The 26,639-nt window shown below is 40.6% G+C and overlaps 1 protein-coding gene across 1 annotated transcript in view; it reads left to right on the forward strand.

The window, feature by feature from the left end:
- GRM1 (glutamate metabotropic receptor 1) overlaps positions 1-26,639 on the forward strand; it is a 1,947,075-nt gene that overhangs the window by 511,870 nt on the left and 1,408,566 nt on the right. Inside the window, exon 2 of the mRNA XM_086927421.1 lies at positions 10,096-10,345. Within this exon, the coding sequence (XP_086783547.1) occupies positions 10,096-10,345 (250 nt within the window). The remainder of the gene's footprint in view (positions 1-10,095; positions 10,346-26,639) is intronic.

Raw genomic sequence — 26,639 nt, forward strand, 5'->3', positions numbered from 1 at the left:
ATTTGTTGTTTTTGTGGTGCAGAACCACTCACTTTTAGGCCAACATGTGGGTTGCAGAGTCTTAAATATAGCTTATAGCTCACTAGCATTACTTTTGTCTGAGTAAAGCGCTTGCCTGTGATTATGAATGAGGTGTTACAGCAGCCTTATTTATTTTTGCCAAGTTGGCAGCAATGTTGCGAGTGCAAGATAAGTGGTTTTATTTTTTTATTAATTAAAGTTTCCCTATTCCATCGTCTGTTGACTTCCCCACTCCTCTGCCCTGCCGCTGCTACCTGAACCAGCCACGCCTGCTGTAAATACAGCTTTTTTGTTTGCACAGGTCACTGACCCCTTAGCTCTATTGACCCAGTTTTTGATAAATGTCTAGACCTAAACCTTACGCACAACCACCTTTTCTGTTCTGAAAATAACTGGTCCATATAATGTTCAAATCCGGAGATGGGTTTTATGTTCAGGAAGTGATTCATGGGTTCCCCCACCTGCTTTGCCCTCATGCAGGTCCTTTGATTAATTGAATGCTGGAGGGGGTACCTTGGGATTAGTTCAGAAAACCACACAACCTAAAGCCAATAGGATAAGTGTGATGTGCCTGGACCAAGGCAACTTTTTCGCACTGCTGTTCGTCAAAAAATTCACACATGGGTTTGGAATAGATGCCCAGCTTTGGGTTTTGCCAAATTCATAGCCAGTACAGGATTGGTTGAAATGCTAGCATTGTCTCAATAATCTTTAAGCCCAGGTGCATGGGAGTGCCAGGGCCTAGAAGAAATAAGCTACATTAATCGACCAGTCTTCATTTTGAACCTCCAGAGTCCTGCCCCATATGAACTTTCTGCCACAGTTTCACTTGATAGGCTTGAAAGACATATGCAAGTACTTCAACTGCATTTGTTGCAAAATCTTAGGACTGCATTAGCATACTGGCTCAAGTTGCTTTTAATTAACAACTTGACACACAACAGTTCCTCGTCAAACGTGAAACCCAAGTAATCACAATGGCTTGCTCACAGTAGGGGCTTGTTGTAGCTTTTGGATGTGTTCCTCAGTATTCACTGAGAATTTAGGTTCAAGCATGTAGTCTTCGACGTATTAATCGTACAGTTCTTTTTATACAGTAATTCTCCACTCCTTTATTCAACTTGTGCATTGATATCTCAGTGCCAGACAAAACAACTGTGTTGATGGCAAATACAATTGGTATTTTATCTCCTCTAATGGATGAGGAATCCAAATTTAGTTAAAAGCACATGCCAACATCATTGATAAAAACATTGGGGCAGATTTATGAGGCCCTTGCGCCTCTTTGCGTCGCAATTGCGTCACTTTATTTGACGCAAACAATGCGCCCTATTTACAACGTGACGCATCTAGGAGATGCATCACGTTGTAAAGCCCTGCACCATAAGGAGGCGTTCCTGCGCAGGGGGGGGGGGCGTTCCTGCGCAGGAACGCCTCCTAAAAGTGGCTGAGTGAAATCTATAAGATTTCACTCAGTCACTTTCAGGCCAATGCTGCGTCAAAACCCTGCGCCTGCTTGAAGCAGGCGTAGGTCTTGACGCAGCATTGTGAAGATGGAGCACCCCCGAGCCTTGCTGGAGCTGCATCGTGCTTGCGACGTAACTCCAGCAATGCGCCACCTTTACGGCACAGATGCGTCAGGCATCTGTGCCGTTTTTGCCCCATGGTGCGCCGCATTGTAAATGCGGCGCACCATGGGTGGCGGAGCTGTGGCGCACTGTGGCGCACATTAACTGGCGCATCCCTGGGGATGCGCCAGTTAACATAAATCTGCCCCATTGAATGAAAACAGAGCAAGAACACAACCTTGTCTTACACTGACATTTATTTTAAAAACTGAATCTGGTTTCCCGTTTGGAGTCATATATGACTGTGGCTTTGTTACCGGGATGCATTTGATGTAAGGCAGTCCCAAACTTACCTGGTAGGACAAGGTGGTGAAAGATCTGCCATAGGATAGATCTAGTAATATACAAAGATGCCTTCAAGGGACTTCATTAGCTACTCTTAGTCAAATTTTATACAAAAGCAATAACTTGTACGTAAGCCCCAATTGGTAGCTAACCATTGAACACTCAATACATCAATGAGGTTATTCAGAACATAATTATTCAATAGCAGAAATGTTGTAAACCCAGTATTTCTTTTTTTATAGGTACACAACTTTTAATGTAAACAGAATTAAGAGGGTTACATACAAATACAACAAAACACCATTATAGAGTACATATAAGACCGCCTGCAATTCATAAATGTAAACATCTATTCCAAATGAATATAAGAAAGGAAAGGAATCTGTAACAACAGAAAACAGTTCGTAAAAAGCAACAGATGCTAAGGAAGTAGATGTGTCAGTCGATGTTTCGGTCTGTTGTGGCTGACATGGAGTCAATTGTTAAAAAAAGTCCCTTCAATCTTGTTCAGTATTCATTTAAAGCCAGATGAGTCATAATTTAAAGATTCTGGTCAGTGGAGGTGCACGAGGTTGGAACTACTTGGAGCCCGAAGATCTTCTTGTCAAGATTACAGCAAGCCTTTGCAACTGCAAAGGGGACGCGGTTATTGCGACCCCCATGAGAACTACTGGCCTCAAACTTGGTGAGAGGGTAGAGCAGGTCTTGGGAGCTGTGGGACACCGCCACCTGGATTGCAGAGCCCACGGAGTTCGGAAAAGCTCAGGATCTGCAGGCTGGTCGACTTAGTTGCAGTGCCTGCAAATGCAGGGGAGTGACTCCTTCACTCTAAGGGAGATTACTTTAGTTATCCTTGATGCTTCACAGTTCTTGGAAGCTTCTTGTATGATGCACAGGAATAGATAATGCAGCAGACTGGAAGGAAGATGAAGTAAGGCCTAAAAGAAGTCCAGAGTTCGCAGTCTGTAAAATTGGAATGGTACCTGATCTGAATCCTATCCCATGGCGAATCTAAAGACCGACACCCATAAGCCCTCAAGTACCCTAGGGAAAGGCTTGGGAAGATTCAAGGGACCCTCCCAGGGGAGGGTCTGGACAGTGGGAGGTTACCTCTATGTCCTTTGTCCAGTTTCACGCCAGAGCTAGAGCAAACAGCCCTCAGGACTGGTTTGAACTGCACTATGCACATGGACACCAAATGTGCCCCTCATGCAGACTTTCTGGCAAGTGCACCCACCCAGCCCTAATACACTAGGGGCCAGATGTAGGAAGGCCAGATTTCAGGATTCGGTAATTTACTGAATCAGTAATTTAAAAAAATCGGTAAATTACCGAATTCTTAAAATACTGATTCGGTAAATTACCGAATCCGTAATGTAGGGAGCACTCAAGTGAGTGCTTCTTACATTTAAGGATTCGTTAGTTGGTGGTAAATAACGAATTCCTTTTAAAAAGCTATTTTTTACTTTTTATTCAGTGGCATGTGGCAGACATACATGCCCTTAGGGCATGTATGTGTGCCACATGTGCACCCATGCACTATTCAGGGGTGCAACAGGGTGTCCACCCTTGAAAGGGTTCCCCTTATTACCGATTCAGTATTTACCGATTCCGTATTTACCGAATCGGTAATTCCCAGGCCCATAGGAATGAATGGAAATTACTGAATCAGTATTTGGTAAATACAGAATCGGTAAATACCGATTCTTAATTACCGAATATTACGGATTCAGTAATTTTTACCGAGCAGTTATCTACATTCCATTTACCTATTCTTAAATACCGAATCGGTAAAATTCGGTATTTAAGAATAGGTAAATTAAGATTACCTACATCTGGCCCTAGATCCAGTATGGGAGGTGGTCACACCTCCCTGTGACAGGATGCCTATTGTTCCACCTTCCTCTGCTCGAGCTCGGCCCAGCAGCAGGAGGGCAGAAATGTGTCTCTGGTCGGCAGCAACCATTTTCTGCTGTGCGGGTCAAGAAGGCTGGTACCGGAAACACTAAAAGCCTAACTGAGGGCTCTTCCAGTGCTTGGAATCATACCTCCCACACTGTTTACGTTGTGGGGGTATTATTCCAACTGGTTTGATACCAAACATGATAGGATTCGTTGAAGCTGTTTTGAGATGGTCATCGCATGATTAGGCGGTGCCCCTCTATATAGTATATGGCTGCTTCACTGCAAACCGGGGAAAAAGGACTCCATAGGCTGTAGGGGTGTCCTGCTCATGCAGGGGCACACCCTCACTTAGAAAAAGCAGCCTGTCTTCAGGATTGTAAAGGCCTGCTATAGGAGTGACATAGGTTTTAAGTTTAGTCACCCAAGATGTAGAAAACCTATATGCTTACTAAGGGATGCTAGCACTGACTTACACAGGCTGCATTGGCCGGCCTGTAGTTCCAACCTGAATGGTCTCAGATGGGTGGCATAATCCATGCTTCAGCCCATGGGGGACCTCTTGTGTACCTATGCCCTGGGTACATGGGTACCATATACTAGTGACTGGGATGTACGTAAGTACTGAATTTACCAATTTAGGGAGAAAGCAGATTGACTGGGGTCCGAATTAGCAGGATCCCAGTCAGACTAGTAAAAAACAGCATCACATCAAGCAAAAAGTGGGGATAACCTTAAGAAGCAGATCCTACTTTGCTACACAAACACTGTGTGTTAAGCTTAGCAATGTATTTGATTTCTGGAAAGCTTTTAGGTTAAGTGTCTCCTTTGTTTCTAATAGTTCCTTATATTCTTGCGACCATTGGGTAATGGCCGCTGGACCACAAATCCTATTTGGGAAATTAGTATTCCAGGAAATATTTTTCCTACTTTTCCTATTTGATTTTATGAACAGGTTTTCGGACTTCATTAGACAAGTACTCTTCCGTTGATCGTATGTTAAAGGAAGGATCAGAAGAGGGCTACTACTGAGTGGAGGTCACATTAAATTCTTCTCTTGACTCTCATGTCAGCACCCAGATGCCAGAGCTCCAGGTTAATAAAGTAATCAACTAGGCTCTCCTAGTGGGCTGATCTAAAAGTAATCTGTGCAGGAGAGTCTGTAGGTTTACAACCATTAAGAAAGTAAAGTTCGTAAGGCACTATGAAGCATTGATTTACCCACCTCGCCTGGTGGACACTAGGGCGTTGCTTTGAAATTTGGGTAGGCCTCTCCAAATCTCCTCCTTACACACATCTATTTCCACCAGCGACACCGGTTTTGGTGCTAAAAGTATAGTGTGGAGGCCCACCTTTTTACTTGAATTCGATGGATGGTCTAGGGTTCAATTTCAGACATTAATAATGCAATTGTCTAATTTGATTAAAATTGTCACAGTATTTCAGATTCATAGGTGGTAGATAGATCTTAAGTAGGTCTAAAACCCCTGAGTCATGACTGATCCTAAGATGTTGAATGTTGTTGGTATGTATCTTACTATTTTCTTGCACTCATCCATGGAGATTCAAAGAGACACAGATAGTTAGCTCTCATTTGAGTCTTCCCTTATCTTCTTTAATTGCTTGTACAGAGTATGGGGATTACCCAGCTAGTTCAATTTGATTGAGCGCCCAAGTCTCTTGGAAGTAGCAAATATTGTGTGTTTTAATAATGGAAACCCCTTGTTACTAGTTATTTCCATTTCTCTGCATCTATGTATAATGCTTTGGCTCCTTTCAAAGAGATACTTTTTAAGTTCTTTACATCTGTCACATAGCCTGCTTAAGCAAAGGATGTGAGGACTCATGTCACTTCTTTCCATTCTTCTCATTCCACATCTGGGTCTCTGCTTTCCACTCCTAGAAAAAAAGCCCAATTGGGTGGGTGATCTGTTTTTAAACCTCCCCCAAGTCCTGGAATGAGCTTGCACTGAACATCAACTCTCAATCCAATTACCTGTCTTTGAGAAAAAATCCAAACATGAGTATTTAATCAATATCTGATCCAACCTTTCTTTTACTATACTGGCAGCCCTAGTAATTGTTGTGTTCTATAAATACTGCATTCATTAATTCAAATTGATGCAATAATTTGTGTTGCATTGTGCCATGCGAGCACCTGCACAAAACCTTAGTAATTCATCCTCTTAGTAATTAATCCTCTGGATTTCATGTCTTGAGGTGCGTAAAGGAGCTCTTGTTCATGACAAAGCATAGGAATGCTTGCCCATCTTAGGTAACATGGGTAGACAAACTGGGTGTACTACTAGTCTTTCCTCTCGCTATATTTATATTTATATTTATCTACAAGTGTCAGTCTTAGGCCTGCAATAGGTACAATGAGAGAAGGTTAAAAGATCTCCTCTCCCCTCACTGATGCCTTACTAAAAACAGATAACGTAGAAAGTGGGTCCGAGTTGTTAATTTCTTGCTCATGAATCACATTAGGTCACACATTTTGTTAAGTTGTCAAAGAAGACTGAAGGGTGTCTACTTAATAACCTCATAGGATGCCCTTTCTATGCAAACATAATACAGACCCAGGAAGAAAACCACCCTACTTTGCCACTATTTAGGTCTGGCATTAGCCAAGACCTTTTGATTGCACTAAAATTATATGTATAATATACTTACTTAAAGGGGCGTTCAGCCACCTCTCTTCATCCATTGGTCTGTTGTTGTTGTGCATTCACATTTTGCTTCCGCCCGCTACACAGCAATACTGCATGGAGCAATGGCTAAGAATATTTCAGCCACTTATTAATTTCACTTTGAGTGGCTACAAATTGCTCTTTTACAATGAGCTTAACCACACACACGGTAGTTCCCTTCAGTGCCAGTGTTGTTTTTTTACTTTATAATTACTTTATTGTGAGCGTAGACTTCAGTCAATGCTTTATCTGTTCCTGTCCCCTGCCAATACTGTTGTAAATTCCTTTTGATGTGTTCTTTGTTTATCTGACTGCTTTTGCTTCACAGCATAACTGATTGTGCCATTCGAAACTATTCTGTATTCTCTTTTTTCTATGCATTCAGTACACATATTGATGACTTCAATAGTATAAATGAAAATTCATAAGTGGGCAATTCTTCAAAACACATTTATTCTGGGCTCAATTTCCCCAATGGTTTTTTAATAAACTTTGCCCAGGAAGAAAATCAGTCTTTATCATGTTTAATTTGCAGCACTTGTTGCTATTTTGTATTTCTTTCTTTCTTTGCTTCTTTCCTCCTTTCTTTCTTTCATTTTTCTTGCAGTCTTTCTGTTCTTCTTTTAATTTCCATTGTTTCTTTTTTCTTAGTTTCCTTTCCTGCCATCTTTCTTTCTAGCTTCCCTTCTCTCTCTCTTTCCATTCCATTTCTTTCTATCTTTCCTTCCGTCTTTCTTTCCAGTTTTCCGTCCTTCTTTCCATTTGTCTTTCCTTCTTTGCTTCTTTCTCCCCTTATTTCTTTCTTTCTTGCTTTCTTTCCTTTCTTTTCTTCTTTCATTCCTTCTTTCCTTCTTCTGCTTCTTCTTTCTTTACTTGTTTCTTTCTTATCTCTTTTCATTCTTTCGATCTTTATTGCCATATTTCCTTTTTTGTTTCATCTTTGCTTCCTTTTTTCTTTCACTTTCTTTGCCTTCTTTCCTTCTTTTTTTCTTTTCCTTTATTATTTTGTTCTTTCTTCTTTCCTTCCATCCTTCTGTTTGTCTATCCTTTCTTTCTTTCATTCTTTCCTTCCTTCCTTCTTTCTTTCTTTCTTTTGGTTTAGTTCCTTGTTTCTTTCCCTCTATCATAGTATCTTGATTTCTTACCATCTTTCTTGCATTTGTTCTGATTTATTTCCTTCTTTATGTCCTATTTCCTTCTTTCTTCCATATTGTCCTTCTTTTTTTCTTTCCTCCTTTCCTTCCTTTTTTCTGTTTCTTACATTCAAGTTTTTTTCTTCCTTGTTTCTATCTTTCTGTCATTCTTTTCTTTCATACTTTCTTTTGTTCATTTATTTCTTGCTTCCTTCTTTCTGTCTTTCTATCTTTCCTTTCTTTCACTCTTTCTTGCGTGCCTTCTTTTTTATGTTCTATTTTGCTTCATTTCATGCTTTCTTTCCTTTTCGCTGTCTTTATTTCTTTTATTCTTTCTTGCTTTCTTTCCTTCTTTCCTGTTTTTTCACTTTTTTGTCTTTTTTCTTTCTTTCTTTCTTTTTTTATTTCTTTCACTCGCAAGCAAGAGACCAATCCCCAATGGTAGGACGATTGGCTTTTTCAGGTCTGGATTAGCAAATACCTTTACATTTTAATAAAATGATGTGTATAGATAGTTAATGTAGGGGTTTTCAGGCACTCTTCATCCATTGGTCCGTGGTTATCTGATTCCCATTTTCTCCAACCCACTCAAGCATGCATCAAGGGACAATGTGTCTGCCCACTTCAGCTTTGGGCTGACTTCACTATGAGTTACAGCATGCTGCCCTTTCATATTGAGAACATCCACACAGAAAATAGTTCCCTTCAGTGCGACAAAGTCCTTTGCTAATGTGTACTTTTTGAGACCAAAAACAATTTTCACCTTTAGTCCGTTTTTTTAGATTGTCAAACACCTGGCAGCTTCCATAACAAAATATTTTGGCAAGGACCATGATAAAACAGGTATTGCCAAAAGGTTAGTGGACAACACTAGACCTATAGTTAATGCTTGTTAGTACACGTGTTGGCTTTCGTGCGCAATTAGTTTAATTCAACATTTTCAATGGCAATATGTTTAGTGGTAAAGGGGTGCAGTCTGTGAAACTTTAAAAATGGCTCATAAATATTCATGTGTGTCCAATATTTTTTTATGCCAAAATTCATTGGCCACTTTATTATTGTTCTACTCGTACAACTCATATTGGAGGGGACCTTACCACATTTCTCAATGGGAGGATTAAGCAAAGTCAGCTATGAAGGGAATCAAATTATATTGTACAGAATTTCACTGGTGTTTCAAGTTGTGTACAGCTTCCTTACCAAAGCGATGCATATAGATTTAAATATCATGTATGAATATATTTATGTAGTTGAATCTCTGCAGAAAACAAGTATCTTTTGTAAGTAATCTAAAGAGTGTAGGCAATTCAACCTACTCCCTGGAGTAACCAGTATTGAAGTATACTTTAACAATGTTGGCCCAGGTTACAAGTTGCATGGTGCTAGCAGGGTGCAAACGCTGCACACGCAATTACTGTTACCCTGCAGTAAGGTTCTCATCTGTACAATGCAATTTTGAGTTAACCCCTCACAATGTGGAATAATTGTGTGGGCACTCAATTACAACTCACCATTCTCTATGTTATTCTCTATTATAGGTGGTTTAATCCACACATTTAACACCTGCTTTGAGCAGGTCCTAAATGTGTGAGGGAACTTCTTCGTGGAGTGGGGTTCGAAGAAGAGGGTAGGCAATAATAGTTTTGGTAGTGGAAGCACTGTTTGCTCATTCCTTCCGTTCACCATAAAAAAGCCTGGGTGGGGCCAAGTTTGCAGTCCTTTCTGCTATTGCAGTTGTAGCCTGGAGCAATTTTACCAGTTGGAATTTGTGGTGGGTATATCAGGTCTGATGTTCCCGCACCAGGAAAAAACCGATCTGGGGGCCAGGTCAGCTATGATCACAGACCTGCCTACTCACACAATATCAGTTCCCTTCACACAGTCATCCAGTGAGGAGCCAATATCACACAGTGGCAGAGAAAAACTACGGTAAACCACTGGAAAGAGTGGATTTCCAGCTTGTCTCAATGTTAAGGGGTGTGAAAACACCCGAAGACATTCGCACTAGCCTAATGCAAGCTTGTTTTTTGGAAGATGGGGTGTGGTGGGGGAGGGTGCAAATGTGCCTTTTAGGTAGTTCTCGAAGACCCCGCCTCCTCCAAGGGCACACACCTCCTCACACGGTGAATTTTATTTTTAAGTTGGCAGGTGTGTGAGCGGGAGGAGCAAAATTTCACACAAGAACTCCGCGCTGCCCACCTGTTATCAAGGCCTTCCTATTTTAAGCTCCAAACTACTTTGTTTTTGACTTTCCCTCTTCCTTTTAATTACTTTCCTCTTTTCTGTTTATCTGTTAAAACAAATTTGCCACTGGTACAGTGATTAAAAGCTTATAATAACTGCGTTGCTAATGTATAATTGCTTTTGTGTGGCATTTTTTTGATAACAAATCGAGCATCCATGTTTATACGTGTGTTTTCCTTATTATGTCTTCAGGGAATTATGGTGAGAGTGGGATGGAGGCCTTCAAGGAGCTTGCAGCCCAGGAGGGTTTGTGCATAGCACACAGTGACAAAATCTACAGCAACGCTGGCGAGAAGAGCTTCGACCGCCTACTAAAGAAGCTTCGAGAGCGTCTGCCCAAGGCCAGGGTGGTGCTCTGCTTCTGTGAGGGAATGACTGTCAGAGGCATCCTCATGGCGATGAGGCGCCTCGGCGTCGCTGGAGAGTTCCTGCTGATTGGAAGGTAGGCCGTGAGAATTTCTTATGTTTGACGTAGGAGCTTGCAGCTGGCAGCAATTGGTTCAATTAAAGCCAATTAAGCGGGTTAATGCGCATTTTACAAAATACCTTTTCGGATTCGTAGCGCTTCATATAGAAAAACAATAGAATGTTCCTTTGTAAAATTCAACTGTGTTTTAGAAGTTATGGTATATTATGGCTTACCATGTTATGAATATGTAAATCTAAATGTGCATATCGTTTGCTCACACGTTGGTATCAAAAATGTGGTTTGCCTGTTGTGAAGAGCTTGATTGTAAATTCATAGCAGTCTTCCTTGTGTGAACATATTTTTAAACATTTTACGAAGGTTCCGATCCTATCTACTTAACCTGAGTAATTCTGCTATGTCGTACTTCACAGTTAGTTAGTTGTTCCATTTTGGGGCAGATTCCGATCTTGTTGGGAAAGTTCTCCGTCCGAGTCGGATCCGGAATGCTTTCCGACCGACTCGCACTCTGCGGCTCCGAACACCCGAGTTCGATGCGAACATGCGCTTATGGGCACGAGTCGCTCAGAGCCCCATTGAAGTCAATGGGAGCCTGTTGTATGATGCGTACATAGGCTCCCATTGACGGAAAAGGTATGTTGCGCAAAAGGGCGCCCCCTGTAGTGGGAATGTGTCACCCGCACTGTACATGCACGTGTTGGGGACCCTTGGGTCCCCCCCTGTGACCGACTTGTAAGGCTACGGGTGAAGGGGGGTCCGGCGCAGACCCCCAAAGTCCGCTTCCCAGAGCTTTTATTAGTTGGAAATGCCGTCTTGATCCGGCTATCCCAATTGTGCATCGTACTGACTCGTATGGAAATCACCTCTATTGCACAGCACGGTTCGCTTACAGCCGACACACATGGAGTGATCCGGACCCAGAAACGTGTCGGCCAGCGATTTCTTGTTTCCCGCATTGTACTTGCGCGCTCGTACAGTTGTATGAGTCGGTCGGAAAACACACGTCCGGCTCGTACTTTTCCCTGCCGGATTGCGTTCGGAGCCATTCCAGGCGAGATCAGAATCGACCCCTTTACGTGTGACAATGAGGATTCGTTGGTAAAGAAAGCATCCCACAGTATACAAACTTATATTCTAAGATTCTAGTCTCAAAACTTTTTCTCTGATACAAAAACACAAGAATCTGGCAAATCCATTTTAAACTATTTTGATGGATACAGAATGGAGCCCTACGCCTTATCACACAAAATGTGCCAAGGCACACATAGATGAAATAGTTTGTGGTTCACTTTAGCACACTGTTTTTGATTTTAGTTTGTTTTACAAAGGAATTGAAGATTTTAACAATAAAAACACATTTTTTTAAGACACATTAAGTCAAAATGTTGTACTTTGTTTGCTTCTTACATAAAATATTTAACAAAGTGATTTTACCTCAAGATTAGTAGCTTCTTTCCCATTTGAACTGCTGAGAACATAATTTGCTCTGTTTCTTTTTACACAAATATAACACAATGGGGTAATATCCTCCTGGTCCAAGTTGTGCCTTGGTTCACACACTGTTTGCCCTATTTCCTCTTGTAGCAAACATGGGGCAAATAGAATTGTCCAGCTCATGTTTTTTCACCAGCGCAAACTTCTTGCAGTACTGATCTTCAGATATACATGACTTGTCCATGTTTTGAGCCAGAGCATTTAACTGTATGTGGTTAAATACTTGCCTCTTCCTAAAGGATCTTGCTCTTGTCGCTCTTCATGGCACACTTACTCAAAATTAAAAGGATTCATGGAAGCCGACGCCTAGCTGAACACACAGGGCCGGCTTTAGTGCTGGTGGCGGCTGATGCAATAATCATTTTGGCACCCCCACACAAAATGACTGCCTCCTCGTATTCTCTCACTACCACCAAGCCAAAGTGCCCATCATCTCTCCAATCATACATTATTGCTAAACAGAGTGCCCCTCCTGAGGTCAGCACCCAATGCGGCTGCACCGGTCGCATTGCCCTAAAGCCGGCCCTGTCAGAGCACGGACTACTCCATATGGAAAGTACTATTAAAAAAAGCAGCAATAGAGAAACATCGAAAGACAGTAATTATTTGTATGCCTGGAAATATCTTGGAAATAGCAGTAGTTGTAGGAAAGTGTTTTAGATATATTGTAAAGTGACACCTGCTATTTGCACCTGCTCAAATTAATCATATGGACTAAGGTTACTAAGAGACATCATGGTTATCTTAAAATGTGGTCCCAAAAAGCTAGCCCCCCAAATCCGACTTGTGTGTCTTAACATGCTCTATAGTATATGTATTGGCACCCACATACTAGATTGGTTTGAAAGATGTACCCCGTTTATGCACCACGTGTAAATAAAAGCCTAGAAGCTCTGCTCCAACACTACACGAGGGTGCAGGTTATAAACGCAGCCCTATTAATGCCCAGATGTTTAGTCTGATTGCATGATTACAATTTGCTGAGCCGGAAAGTCCACACTGCACATCTCGTTTTGAGCATGATGACTGTGCTAAAATCATTTTGGGATTTGTATAATAATGATTTGAGTAAATACATTTCTTAGACACTCAAAGTGAAATGAAACAAAGATATACACAAAAGAAAACAGAACAGAAAAGCATTATTCACAATTCCAGGGTTAAGTGGAGTACCAAAAATTGGAAATGAATTCCTACTACAGACATCTTCCATGTTTGCAAACGAAATGTCAATATTCTGAAAAATAAGCTATGCAATATCTTTCCATTTTACATTCACATAAAAGGAAGTATGTAGCCAACCAGACACAATTTTGCTTGTGTTTTTTTGTAACATTGCTTCACCTTGAAAAATATCAATGCTGATAACCCTCCAGGCATGCCAGAGCTCATGGCCAGCAGTTGCAGGGGTACATGGCCTAAGGTTTCATCCTCTACCCAGTTTCAGATTAGCACAGCTGCAGACTGTGTCCATTGTTCATTGGGGGCAGGGAGAATTGGTACAGGAAATATCTGAAGACTTTGGTGCTGTGGCTGAGAAACTCTTCACACTCAGAGGCCATGCACAGCAGGATCTGGGGGTAGAGGTTTAACTATTAGAGATGGCTGAAGGTCATGCTTTGTGACCAGTGGCTACTGTGGTTGTGGTAGTGGGTGCAGAACCTCAGCAAAGGCCATGTGCTGTCCCCACTCGAAATGGCTGGCAGGTACCAAAATGTTGCATTGTAAAATGTTTGTCCTCATTCCACCATCCGTTTATACCCCACTCAAAGAGTTGAGCATATACCTTCGAAATCAGACTGCCTGATGTACATACTTGGTGAATATTTTGGGCTACTTCAGGGGTCGACCCATATTTCAGCAAAGCTAAAGTGTAATCATAGGACAATTGTGATTTGCTTGCCAGGTCATAAAAGGTTTCCATTTCTTTTCGAGTGAAGTTACCTTGCGTTCCTGTTCCAATCTACTAATATAACACACAGACAAAACGCCAATCTGGCATCGATGGTGGGCTGGGGGTGAGCCACTACTACAAATTTCCCATCTTGCAAGCAATATCAGGAAAAAGATCAATGACATACTTCGTGCTTGACTTATCTCATTGAGATAGTGGGTCAGACCCAAATAAAATCAGGCACTGGCTTAGGCCAATGATTTCCTTTAGGACTTTACATACATCGCTCCAAAAAGATGCTAGTGCTGGGCAACATGCTTATCATCAGCTCCAGGCCAGCCACATTTCCTACATCTTGGTGTCTCTTGGGTACATTTGGCCAGTTTCATAGGTCTTCAGTAGTCTTTATGGAGAGTAAATAATTGATTATTTTTTAATAGTGCAGATTTTACTGTAGAATATAGTAAGTTCAGAGATGCTTGTTATAATTGTTCATTTGCCAGCCCCAGAAGCTTCTTATCCCACAACAGATCCGCCATTTTCTTATATTCTGCAGCAATGATTCTTCAATACCACAGAGAGACGTCTTTCTTAAGTTGCCACATATCCCCTAACTAATCAAAGAGGTCTCTCTGAGCCCAATAGCTCACCTCCGAAATCAATTGGGATGTCCACCAAAGCATAGCTGCAGATATTTGAATTTTGAGACTCCTCCCTTTGAAAGATCGAAAAACTCCTGCCTAGCTCCATCCCTTCGATCCCCAACGTAGAACAATTTCCCTTCTGAAGAGAATAGCTAAGATTGCCTTTGAGCCATGTGGAAGTACAGGGAGAGTCCCAAATGGGTACCAGGTCAGCATAATATTGTATCCCTAAGGTTTCCTCACCTACACCCACCCCTTAAGAGCTGTAAGGAGTACCTTCAATCTAACTTGTTTGCAATATTTCAGGTCCCCAAACTAAAACGATAATTTTTCAGATCCAGTTAGGTGGAAGCAGAGGTCGGCCCGGGACCAGGGTTCAATTCCAGACGCGGCAGGGTACGGAACCAATGTCAGCAGGCTCGATAAATCTCGCCTTGGTGCCTCTCTAACCATGGGTCCCACGCTGCAACTCTAGGCAATAGTTTGCTTAATCTCCACAACAGCCCCCTCACTGCTGGGGATACCTGGCTTCACCTTGGGGATGCCCAATAGGGACCATCTCACAGGGAAAGCCAGGACGGGTTCCCGTGCGGCACACAACGCCAAGAAACCCTGGGGTGAACGTGCACTCTACAAATTCATACTAACATAACATTCCTTAACGAAGATGACATTAAAATCACTGCCCACCAGGCAAGGTAATGGGTTGCCTAGCATGCAAGATAATGGGTTGCCAAATGCTGTTGTAGGGTATCCAGATAATGTGAGTCATCACAATTCGGCCCAAAATGTAGCATTATCAAACCAAAGATATTCACTAGTAAAACTTTGTTAAAGAAGCATTATGGTTGGCTAGTTAGATAACAAAGTAACATATCTAATAAAACAAAAAAATACTCCCTTAGAGACTTTAGTTAAAGGCATATTTTGGTAATTATAAAAAATCTGAGAACATTATATCCCAGAGGCCTGGTTAGCTGTGCAACCATAATGCTCCTGGAACACTTCTCCTGACTTTGATTTTGTTTTCACAGATATAACTATGAATGACATAACTTTGGTATCACTGGTGACTGGTGACTGGTATCACTGATGACTTGTCACTGGTGATCACAACCTAATCTTTCCTTAGTGGAACCATAGATTCAATCTGCTGTACTACCTCTACTCTATCCATCTTCCTCAATGGTATAACTGTGCTATCAAATCTAAAACATACCATTAAAATCTATTTCTACACAATGTCCATGCACCTGTCTTATATTCTGATGTCAGCTGTTTATGCAACTTGCAAACACCTCCCTATTCTTAATTAAGCACTTGCTACAGACAGGTGATTGAGGAAGAGACAGCAATTAATACCTTTATGATCATCCTGGCTTCACATCACAATCTTAGATTTAAAAACAACGTTCTGCAAAACTATGCAATTTTGGGATCATTCACCAATCAATGTTAAGTTCACCTGTATAAGTTTGGGGAACTATGAATTATGCTAATGGATGAAAAGAAATTAGATGAATCAATGTAAGTAAATATTTCATAGGATTTTCTTACGGACAAGACGAATCCAAATAATTCTGAACAAAAAAAGCAAGCCTTCCTTGGTCTAATTTAAATAAGTCCTGAGTCGCTGACTCCGACTCTGGAGCTGTAAGACTATTTATAAAATCAAATATTATAAGAATAATTAAATATATGCACAAAAAAGAGGAACATTGAAAATTATAAAAAGCTCTGCAAACTTGAACATATCTGAAAACGGGGGCTAAAAAATAGGTTTGTATCCTTAACTTGATTCATGGGAGCAGCACAAGTACATCAAGTATGCATGACGTATGGCTTAATTTTAAGCACTAGTTTGCTCTGGCAAAAAAAAAGGATTTATTGGGTGCAATAAAGACAAAGTGATATGCTAGTGTCTAGCATGTTGCTTTGTCTTACAAAAATAAAGCCTCATTTTGAAGAGCCACAAACATTTCAGTAACATTTCACTTTTGTATATTTTTTTAATAAATAAAATATGTTAATTTGTGCATTTGCTGTATACCTGTTTCTGTAATTTTGTGAAGAAATTGCTTAGACCAGGTTCCCTGGCTTCCAGTAAGGATTCAGCAGGGGTCTGCAGGAGTCAACAGTTTAAGAAATGTTGACCTAGATTTCTTCCTTCCTACTCCATCAATTATAGAGCCTGCTGTGGAAGAGAAATGTTGCTACTATTTGGTTGAATATAGATGTTCGTTGATTCATCTTGAATGTCACTCATTTGGATCTTATTTCCTTTTAGAATAGCTGGGGTAGAATCAAAACTTGTTTCACTGTCATACAAAGTTTCGTTTTGGCCATAGAAGAATGTGTCTTTGTAGTTTTACAACACTCTTTTAGAAAACACTATTTTGTTGAGGGCATTCCTGGTGTAGTATATACAAATTATGTTGCAGTACTTAAAGTTACTTCACACTGTTTTAAAGAACTTCAGCTGGTACAAATGGAAGGTGAACTAAGCATCTTCATTATAAGTGTTCTCATACTTTCCTGGTCCTGTAGTGTATACATAAAAATCGCTGGATCCATAAAAAAGAGGAAGTCTCTAAAGCCTTGTGGTGGAAGGTGTGTCCCTTTCATGTAATATAGATACAAGTATGTGAAATCAATGTAAACTTTTGATCACAAGATGGCTGCTGAGGAACAGTCGAAATGGGCATAGACAGGAACCATTTGTTAAACGATCGTATCATTTATCCCTTGGAAGTGATAGAATAAAGAAATATAGATGAAGAGGCTACTGGCAGAAACGCATGAGTGTTGGTTTTAATCCAGTTCCTAGATGGCATCTCTATGTAAGCTTTGCAATAGCTAGTTTTTGATTTTGATATAGTAGAAGGGTAATAATGAAATGCTGTGATATGGCATGATTCTTCATGGAATTCTTAGTACTAAAACATAAATGTGGAAATATTTTAGTGTGTCACATGATTTGATGTGCATTTAGCACCCTGCTGTGGTTGTGTCTAAATACTGACGAGTGGCTTAGAGGAATTGGTGGTAGTTGAGGTATTTGGTGAGGCGTCTGTTGATGATGTTCTATAAGACCATAGATGGGTACAGACTAAGTCCATACCAGTATGTTCATCGAAACACAATGCTGACCAAGTGCATGTTACTTTTGAAGTGCATTGGGAGGCAGACATTTGTATGGCATAAGGCACAAATATGATAACTGCTTTGCCTCTGAGCTGATACCTCAAGTTAAACATGTCCTTCGAGGAGTGGACACCCAGTTTGAGGTGGCAAGACTCAGTAGACATACCACAAAAACATTCAAATGTTCAGAGAGAGACAACAGTGTGGTGACAGAAATACAACAAGCCAATATATGTATTTGTATCAGATGAGCTTCTAGTGCCCCAGCCCATGAATGTCAATGAATGTCATTGCATTTAATTTTGTATGAAAGTGCATCTTTCTTGTATATTATAAACGAAGCTGTAGTTAAGATGAAATATATCTATCTTTCTTTCATATATATTGAGTACAACAGAACATAACAATTTATGTGGAACAAATATTAAGACTACATATATACCACATGAGTATTTTTTTGTTTCAAATAAAATTGACCTGCATGTGATATTTATGTAGATTTATCATTTATTTGTAAAGTGTGTTATTTCTCGGGCCAGGTTCACCATGTTTTCTTCCAAGAGTAGGTGTGACTTGAAATTCAGGAGTGCCACAGAACTAAATGGCACCTACTCAAAAAAGCTATTGTGAAACGATGCACTGTCTTTAGATTTTAGTTTTAAAGTTACAAATACCTGATTCACAATAAAGTATTACCAACTCAAAGTGTGATGGACATTGATCCGTTGTATATATAGTATAAATAAGACTATCCATTTTTTCATTTACGGACACACCTACCAATCGTACAGAATTTTCTAAACTAGTCATGTTTTTAAATGGCATCTTGAAAATAAGTTGCAAAAACGTGTTAACAAATTATATCAATCTGACACACACACAATGGTATAATTTTGGGTAGTAAGCATGGACACTACTGGCATTGCCCTTAATTCCTTACAAGAAATGGACAGCTATTCTGTTACAGTTTAAGACCCTACTAGATATAGGGGGACAGGCAAATGAAAGAGTGGTCCAGTTACTAACTAAAAATACCTAAAGGTATACCACCAAGTATGCTTTCATTCATGTGGTACCTTGGGTATGAATAAAAGTTGTTGATTACAGTAAGGTAATTGAGATATATGGCTCTGGCTTTATGATCCTTGCAGCCCCAAGTTAGTAACTGGACCCCTGTTATCCAGATTAGAAAAATATCTAAGAAATCCCTCGGATAGTTCAACCTGAGGTTGAGTCTGCCCTAGTGGCATCATCCTACCAGGGTGGGACGTGGTGGCCTATGATAAAACATGTCACATTACATGAGTGAGTCCACCTTGTCCAATTCTTGGAATTAACTTCCTTAATAGGAGACCACAAAACATTACACGGGTCTGTGTACAATAAAACATTAAACTCATTTACCCAGACCAGGGACTCCTTCTATCCTAAGGTCTTTGAGATACAGCCACTGCACCTAATGCTTGTGTTATATATGTGTTTGGAGGTCAGTGTGTTGGTCTTCTGGGGTCTTTATTTATCCCATTGTGTTTGACATAAGCCCAATAATGCCATTATTCCTGAGACGTAGAGGTGAGAGTGATACTCTACTTGACATGCAAGACCTGTTTGAGGATAGCCGAATGGTGGGCTATGTGGATTTCTAGGATAAATTGGGGATAACTGGTGGATGCTTCCTGGTAAATGCTGGTTTGGCATCTGTTCGCAAGGTCTGGGCACTATTTCCACGAGAACCGGAAACACATGTGTTAAACCAGACCCTTCCCGACATGAGAGTTGAGGGCAAATTCATCACTTGAATTTACTGATTGTTGATACCACACACAACTACCCGTATAACTACACTGATATGGGCATGGAGTTAGGGGAAGGGGACTGGACATCTATATTGGGTAACTGAAACGTGTACATTATAAATGCGTACATAGGAATTATGTCACACCAGAGGGGTTTCACAGACTAGATTCCTCGAGATCAGAAATCCAGAATAACAGAGAGAACCTATTTTCACATGTGGTGGACATGCTTGGATGTGCATGCATTTTGGGGTAAAGTAATTCAGACTTTAGGAATACTAACCAAAATGTAAATACAGTCAACAATACTAATGTGAATACTCGGATTGATCACCCATAATAAAAACACTAAATATCCAGAGAAGGCATTGGAACTAGGCTTCAACATTGCAAAGAAGTGTGTAGCATTAAGATGGATGTCCAAACACCTGCCCACACAAAAGCAATGGTAATGGGAATTGGCCAGGTGGGTACAAGCTGAATGTGGGGTTTTCCACAGGTTTGTTTATAATGGAGTGGAACAGGGAGGAAGGATGGAATGAGACTTAGCTGAAATCCGGCTACAACAACGGAAAATGGGAGAGCCTGAACCAGGAACAAGTTGTGGAGGGGAAAGATGATTAATACTCTTTAGATATGTCAGTGATAATGACCTGCTGCAATTTGATGCAATAGTATTAATTATGCTGTCTAAGTGATCCAATGTTATGTGTGGATTTATATTTATTTGCACACGGTGTGACTCAAACCTCTCTCCTTGATTAGGGTGAGGGTAGGAGAGGGGACGAGACAAGTAACTGAACTGTAATGTTATTTTGTTCTTAATATCAATAAACATTTTTAACCAAAAAAAGAAAGAAAGAAAAACATGTTGCCTCCTTTACTTACACAGCATCTAGGTAGCTGATAAATATGAGAACCATATACGTATGGGGTATTTTTGATCTACCAGGGTGCAGACAGTCATTTTGTAAATATTTACACATTGCTATCAGTTTGTTGTTATTTTGTCCTGTGCTTTGTTGCAGAAAAATACAAACCAACAATGTAACCTAGACATTTGCACCCTAAACACAGAACGGGTGGTAGTGTGCCACTGGCAGAAACAGAAATGTAACACCTGTGGCAGAGTACTACCACTTATGGAAAGTTGGGTGGAGAACTGGAGCGAATACTAGTCATGCTATTTTCAAACCTACATACTCTGTCGGAAGAGAGAACCAACACTGCCTACCATCCACAAGGAAGTGTGAGACCTGGTGGCCCTACTAGAATCCCAAAGTGACACACACTTTCTTGTAAAATCACAGCCCTTAGGCCAACGTTATTAACATCCAGAAATTGATTCCTAATATGCTTTATAAACATGTTAGTTTTGATAGAGGTGTTATAGTCGGATGTATGACATCACAACGCATGCTTTTACCACGCATGCTTTTACATCGCAACTTTCACAACGCATGCCCTTACAACGCATAGTGTTGAGGGGTGCTGGATAGTGAATAGTTTAATTTACTATTCCAACTCCAGTCCCCGTGGATAGTATGGAAGGTGTTGGATAGTAAAATAAATCTATTCCCTATCCTAGAGCGCCCCCCAGCGCAATGCGTTGTAATGGTTTGCGTTGTAAAAGTTGCGATGTAAAAGCACTGCGTGGTAAAAGTTGCGTTGTAAAGGATGTTTCCCATTATAGTCATGCCTGCTAAAGCATAATAGCAGAAATTTCCTGGTGCAGTGGCTGCTTCATTTGAAATTGATAAATCATACAATGCCATAGCTAAACATCACAGAGCTATTTTCTGACTGGCATCATGCTAAGTAATACTTATCTGGGTAGCAGACCACTCTTCCACTGATGAATAGCATAAGCATATAAATACTATCCTTGAGCCTTTTTGTAGGCACACCTTATGTTTAAAAGCAACCAAAGATATTTAACTACACCGCGTCAAATCATACAACCTGAGGATTTCGAATATCTCATGTCACATATAATTAGTCATTACTTTCACCGACAGCAAAAGAATACATCAGTGCATCATTAGAACAACTATAAAACAATACATATCTTGTGTGAACAACTACATACTGCTCGACCTGCAAACCTAAGTATATTTTTTATCTTGTGTGTAGAGGGAAAATGGTGTGTGGCTTTTGTGAGTTGGATAAACCAAGGCAACAGGGGCTCTGCCTAAACGGTTACCATCACCCACAGCAATGAAGAACTCATTCATGTCCTGAGAGGTTTTACTTGTCGCCAGCTGTGCAGATTGTTTACACCAGAGATGGAAACCACTTATTTGCAGGGATTTCCAGCTCACCATTTGATTGTTTCTCCTAACAATATGGCCTTCTGATGAGTTATGAAACTTTGTGTCACACGTGATCTGGAATGCATGGATTGCTACTCCGGTGTATAGGGTGTATATGATTGCATGATCATAGACAATGTTGTGAGGTCAAAACCCTTAAGAAATTACATTTGCTCTAAATCACTCGCAACCGTTGTTTTATTTTATGCACAGTGGGATGTAGAGGTTTCTGCAGGGGAGACTTTGGGCATAGCTATGTGATACATGATTAAAAACAGCGCAGTATTATGCTCATCTTATATTATGTTTCTAAAGAACGGTTAGAAACTTAGGGCCTGATGTAGGTAAATGGCATTTACCGGTTCGTAAATACCGAATTGTACCGATTCGGTATTTTTACCGATTTTTTTACCGATTCTGTAACATTCGGTAATTACCGAATCGGTATTTACCGATTCGGTAATTGCCATTGATTCCTATGAGCCTTGAGGCCCATAGGAACCAATGTCAATTACCGAATCGGTAAAGACCGATTCGGTAAACTTCCCGATTCTGTAAAATATAGGCCCCCACATCTCAATCACCAAATACAGGTCGGTAATGGGCAAAATCGGCCATTACCGACCGGTATTTGGTGACCTACGTCTGGCCCATAGTTCCTATTAAAAATACTAAATTATTTTATTTATTTCTTCCTTATTCACATAATACATTGATATTCAAACTGAATAAAATGTATTTATAGAACATATCTGATACACAAATATCACATATTAAATAACTTAACCAGGACATACTTTTATTCATACAATCTTAATAATTGATGGTGAGGGGAGTCACTCTTCCGATCCTGTAGTTTTTATTTTGCCTGTCCAAGGATCTAGAATGTAGCACGGGAAGGAGGAGTGGTTGGTTCACCACAAGTGCGCATGATAGTTTGGCCGACCGTCCAAACCGTCACTCACTCTTAGCATTTCTACAACTGGCTGTGTTTCACAGCTGGGTGGAGAACTGTCCCAAGGCCCAAAGGCACATGTCTGAGGGTCCAAACAAGCAGCTCAGACCAATCAAGATGTTGCTGTCATGCTGGGACAAATGTGTCATGATTGGCTTAGGGGAGTCAGGAAGAGAAGAAGAGGGAGGAGAAGCTGTGGACGGCCGTAGTCAGGCAAGTGTAAAAAAAAAAATTATACTTCCCCCTGCCTCATCCAACCACCCTCATTCCGTAGCAGCCGCCACTGGTTCCATCTTCATTTTTTAATTATGGCAGTCCATCCTGCACCTGCATCTGAGCCTCCCCCACCACCCTCCAAGCCTGCAGCCTAATGGTGAAATGCAAGAGTGGCAGAATGGGCAGTTTTGGCCTAAGAGACAAGCATGCTACTTTGCTGCACCTTTTCTTATTATACACTGATTAGCTTGGTGCATACCCTGTGATAGAGGACCAGGACGTAAAAAATACAAGGGCGATTTTTAACTTTTTGAAATGTTCTATCCTTGTTTCTTTAACTGTGGCTGCCCTCAGTCCATAACAACGTTGTTGGGGAATGAGCTGGCTTATAGGCACAATTCCATTTTCCTGCAGAGGAATAACAAATGGTGGTAGAATGCGTACGGCACACGCTTGTGCTTCATGAGCTCAAATATTAATGTGTGTGTGTGTGTGTGCGTGTGTGCGTGTGTGTCTGTGTGTGTGTGTGTGTCTGTTGTGTGTGCGTGTGTGCCTATGTGTATTTGATCCGAAATAAAGGTTATGGCGTAAAATATAGTCTCAAATCAGCAATCAAGAAAACATCAAGGGGCAGATTTATGAAGGCCTTGCGCCGCCGGTGCGTCACTTTTTCCCATGTTAAAAATGACGCACCGGCGGCGCAAGGCCTTCATAAATCTGCCCCCAAATGTTTAATGGTGAAGAGCCACATTTTGCCCAAATAGTCTTTTTTGAGCTGCGTCATAGTTTATGGCACAGTTTCTGAACACAAAATAGGCAATATAGAGGGAGATAGCTCCTTTGAACGCATTATGAAACCAACACATTCCATCCCCGCACACTTTTCACACTGTGGCATCATATTCTTTTCTAGAGAAAACTGCCTGATCTTTAATTATTTTTCTAGAATGAATGATATATGGAAGGACTGCAAAGTTTATGACCAACGTTTCTAATATTAGGTTCCCTTCAAATGCAAGATGATGAAGGTACCCAGGGCCTAGCATGCCTTGGCTGTAAAAAAGATCTGCTTTGGTAAAAATCACAAGTCTTTTTTGACTCTTCGATTTTGGCCTCTACTGTACAGGCTTCCGTTCTGCTATGCTATGTTTAAAAATAGGAAAATCTTCAATATCTTTCAACTTGTAAGTTATCTGGAGGCATACATGCTATAAATAATGTTACATAAATGAAAGTATATTGGTTGAGGTTTCATTTTAATATTCACCTACCATAAAGGTAAGTAATTGTAATCTATTCAGTCGCGCAGCAAGCCCTAATTATGTTTCAGATGTCTGTTTTAGTTTCTGAAGAGTGACTCATTTATTATTTTATATAGTTTTTCAGCCAGGATATCAAGCAATTGATAGTTGCCTGTCCTGGTTTTAGAGAAGGAGAAAAAAATAGCTTTTGCTATACGCGTAGGTAAATCAGCTAACATTAATCAATTTAAAGGGGTTGCAAGACAACCCGCAGGAACAAGGGAAGAAATGATCATAAATTAACTAGACTGCCTGAGAGCTGTTGATCGCTCTGTGTTGGATGTTGTTTATATCAAAATGTTCCTGCAGGTGAATGGAGGCTTCTTTGCCTGTTTCCTCAAATCACTTTTCAAAGAACAGCACATAGTGGACCGAGCCATAGTTGGTAATAACTTTAATGTTCACTTTGTGTTTTTTTCACGTAGACAGAGTCTGTTTTCTATCCCAAGCTCTTTTTGTTTTTCAAAACTGTTCTTATCAGACTCTGTTCCGAGTCTGCTATAATATTGTTAGGACAAGTGGGGCCAAGTTCAATTGCAAGTCATGTCATTCTGCTAAGTAGATCCTCAGAAGGAGGAGGGAAAAGAAAGGCCTAGAGCCCAACTAAAGAAAGAGGTAATGAAAAGTAAAGAAAAATAAATGGACCACCCAAAAAATGGTGTCAAAATGGAAATTTAAAAGTGTTGTCCATATTTGCCCATATTGCTATATTGTGCAGCCAAGAAAATGTTTCCATGTAGTTCTGAAACATATCTCCAAATGTTTTAGGAAAATTGAGGGTGGGTGATGCTGGTACATCGCAAAAGTTCTTGCAGGGTAATTTAATTGCTATTTCATTTGTGTACCAAGCAGCGGTGGCCGGCACAAATCGGAGGTAGGGGAGTGAGGGTCTGAGGGGGTTGGGAGAGAGGACACAAGAGTGTGGAGGATGCTTGAGGTGGGGGGAGGATGAGTGGGAAGCTGCGGTAAAAAAGTTAAATACAATTTTTTAAACTTACCTTCTCGCCACTTCCTTGCTGTGTTTCTCCTTCGCAGTCCTCCCTCGGTCAGCCACAGGAAACACACCCAGGCTCCCAGTTAGCAAATCACAACGCTACCTTAGCAGCATTGTGATTGGTCTGAGTGCAGCGTTTCGGCACTCAAACGTTGACTGGAGGCCTGGGCATGTTCTCCACATAGGCGGCGAGAGGGCCATCCAAGCAGTCATTGCTCACTTTAGGAGGGTGCTACCACTCCTCCCCTGCCCCCGCCCCCTCATGCAAAGCTGTGGGTGGAAGTAGGAGACAATAAAATGATAACGCAAGTTATTGTCATTTTATTTTCTCTGTGTTTCACTGCAAAAAAAGCAGTGGGGTGATGCTCCTCAGCCTTAGCGGTGGAGCCGCCACTGGTACCAAGCCAAATGAAATGCATTTGCAAACTTGTAATGTGCATCTATTATCCATGTACTCTTTCCTTCTCTTACGAATTTCTGCATTTTTTATGTGAGCCACTCATCAGTTAAAAGCGCTCTCATGTCTTTGCTGGATATAACACATCCTTAAGCATACACTGCAAGCAACACAATTGGTGAGCAGTGTTAAATTACAACCTGAATTACAAAGTCTGCCTCGCACTGTACTTCTTAGCCTCATTTGAATAGCCTCAGGTGTTGGATTGTCATAGGACACAAAATCACGAAACGATCTAGAATGTAATTTAGTTTAATTTGAAAAGTCAAGGAAGGAGTATGAAAACATCACAAATTTAAAAAACTCCCATATACTACTGATTGCCTACACACAAGGAAGGTGCAGAAAAACTGAGAAAAATTAAATGATAAATGCCTAGGGGTGTGTAAAATCGTATATTTTTAACATATTTTAGTGAAATTTCACAAAAGTGATGCAAAATAATGCAATATTTTGTTAATTATGCTAAATAAGGCTTGTCAATATCTTTCATGAAATTTTGAAAGCAAGGGCATACACTGCTCTAAAAAGCCACACAACATATCACCGATTGAAGCAGGAAATGTCTCTTCCCGAAACATGTTCCTCTGGAACAAGTTTCCTGTAGGCAAATTGCAAAATTGCACAATGCAACATTTGATGAGCTTTGTGAATTTCATGTAACGTAAAATTTATGAATTTGCCAATTTTGATGAGCATAATTAAAGTTTCACTCAGAGCTATTAATCTTATAAGGATGAGAGTTATTGAACTTTCATATTGTTATCATGTTAATATCCAGAACCTTATCACTGTGCATGTTGCCAAGGCAAAATCACAGAACGAACTCAGACAGGAGTGACTTTCTTTTTCTTCGTTTTTGTGTTTTTAAAAAAAAATCTAAAGAACGGGACAGATAAAGTGAATGTGAGATAAAGGCCTTCTAATACTGTACAATAAAAATGCAGCACTATTTATCACTATGTGCAGAACTAGAGCACCATAGACAGAATGTTATTTGTCTTCCTGCACATCAACAATAGTAGTTCTCCATAATAGGCAGGGTTGCACTGGGGGCCGAAACCGGCCCTGGCACTCTGCTGGGCCGGCCCCCTGGGTGTGT

Source organism: Lissotriton vulgaris, chromosome 6, assembly GCF_964263255.1.
Source record: "Lissotriton vulgaris chromosome 6, aLisVul1.2, whole genome shotgun sequence".
NCBI classification, from domain to species: domain Eukaryota; kingdom Metazoa; phylum Chordata; class Amphibia; order Caudata; family Salamandridae; genus Lissotriton; species Lissotriton vulgaris.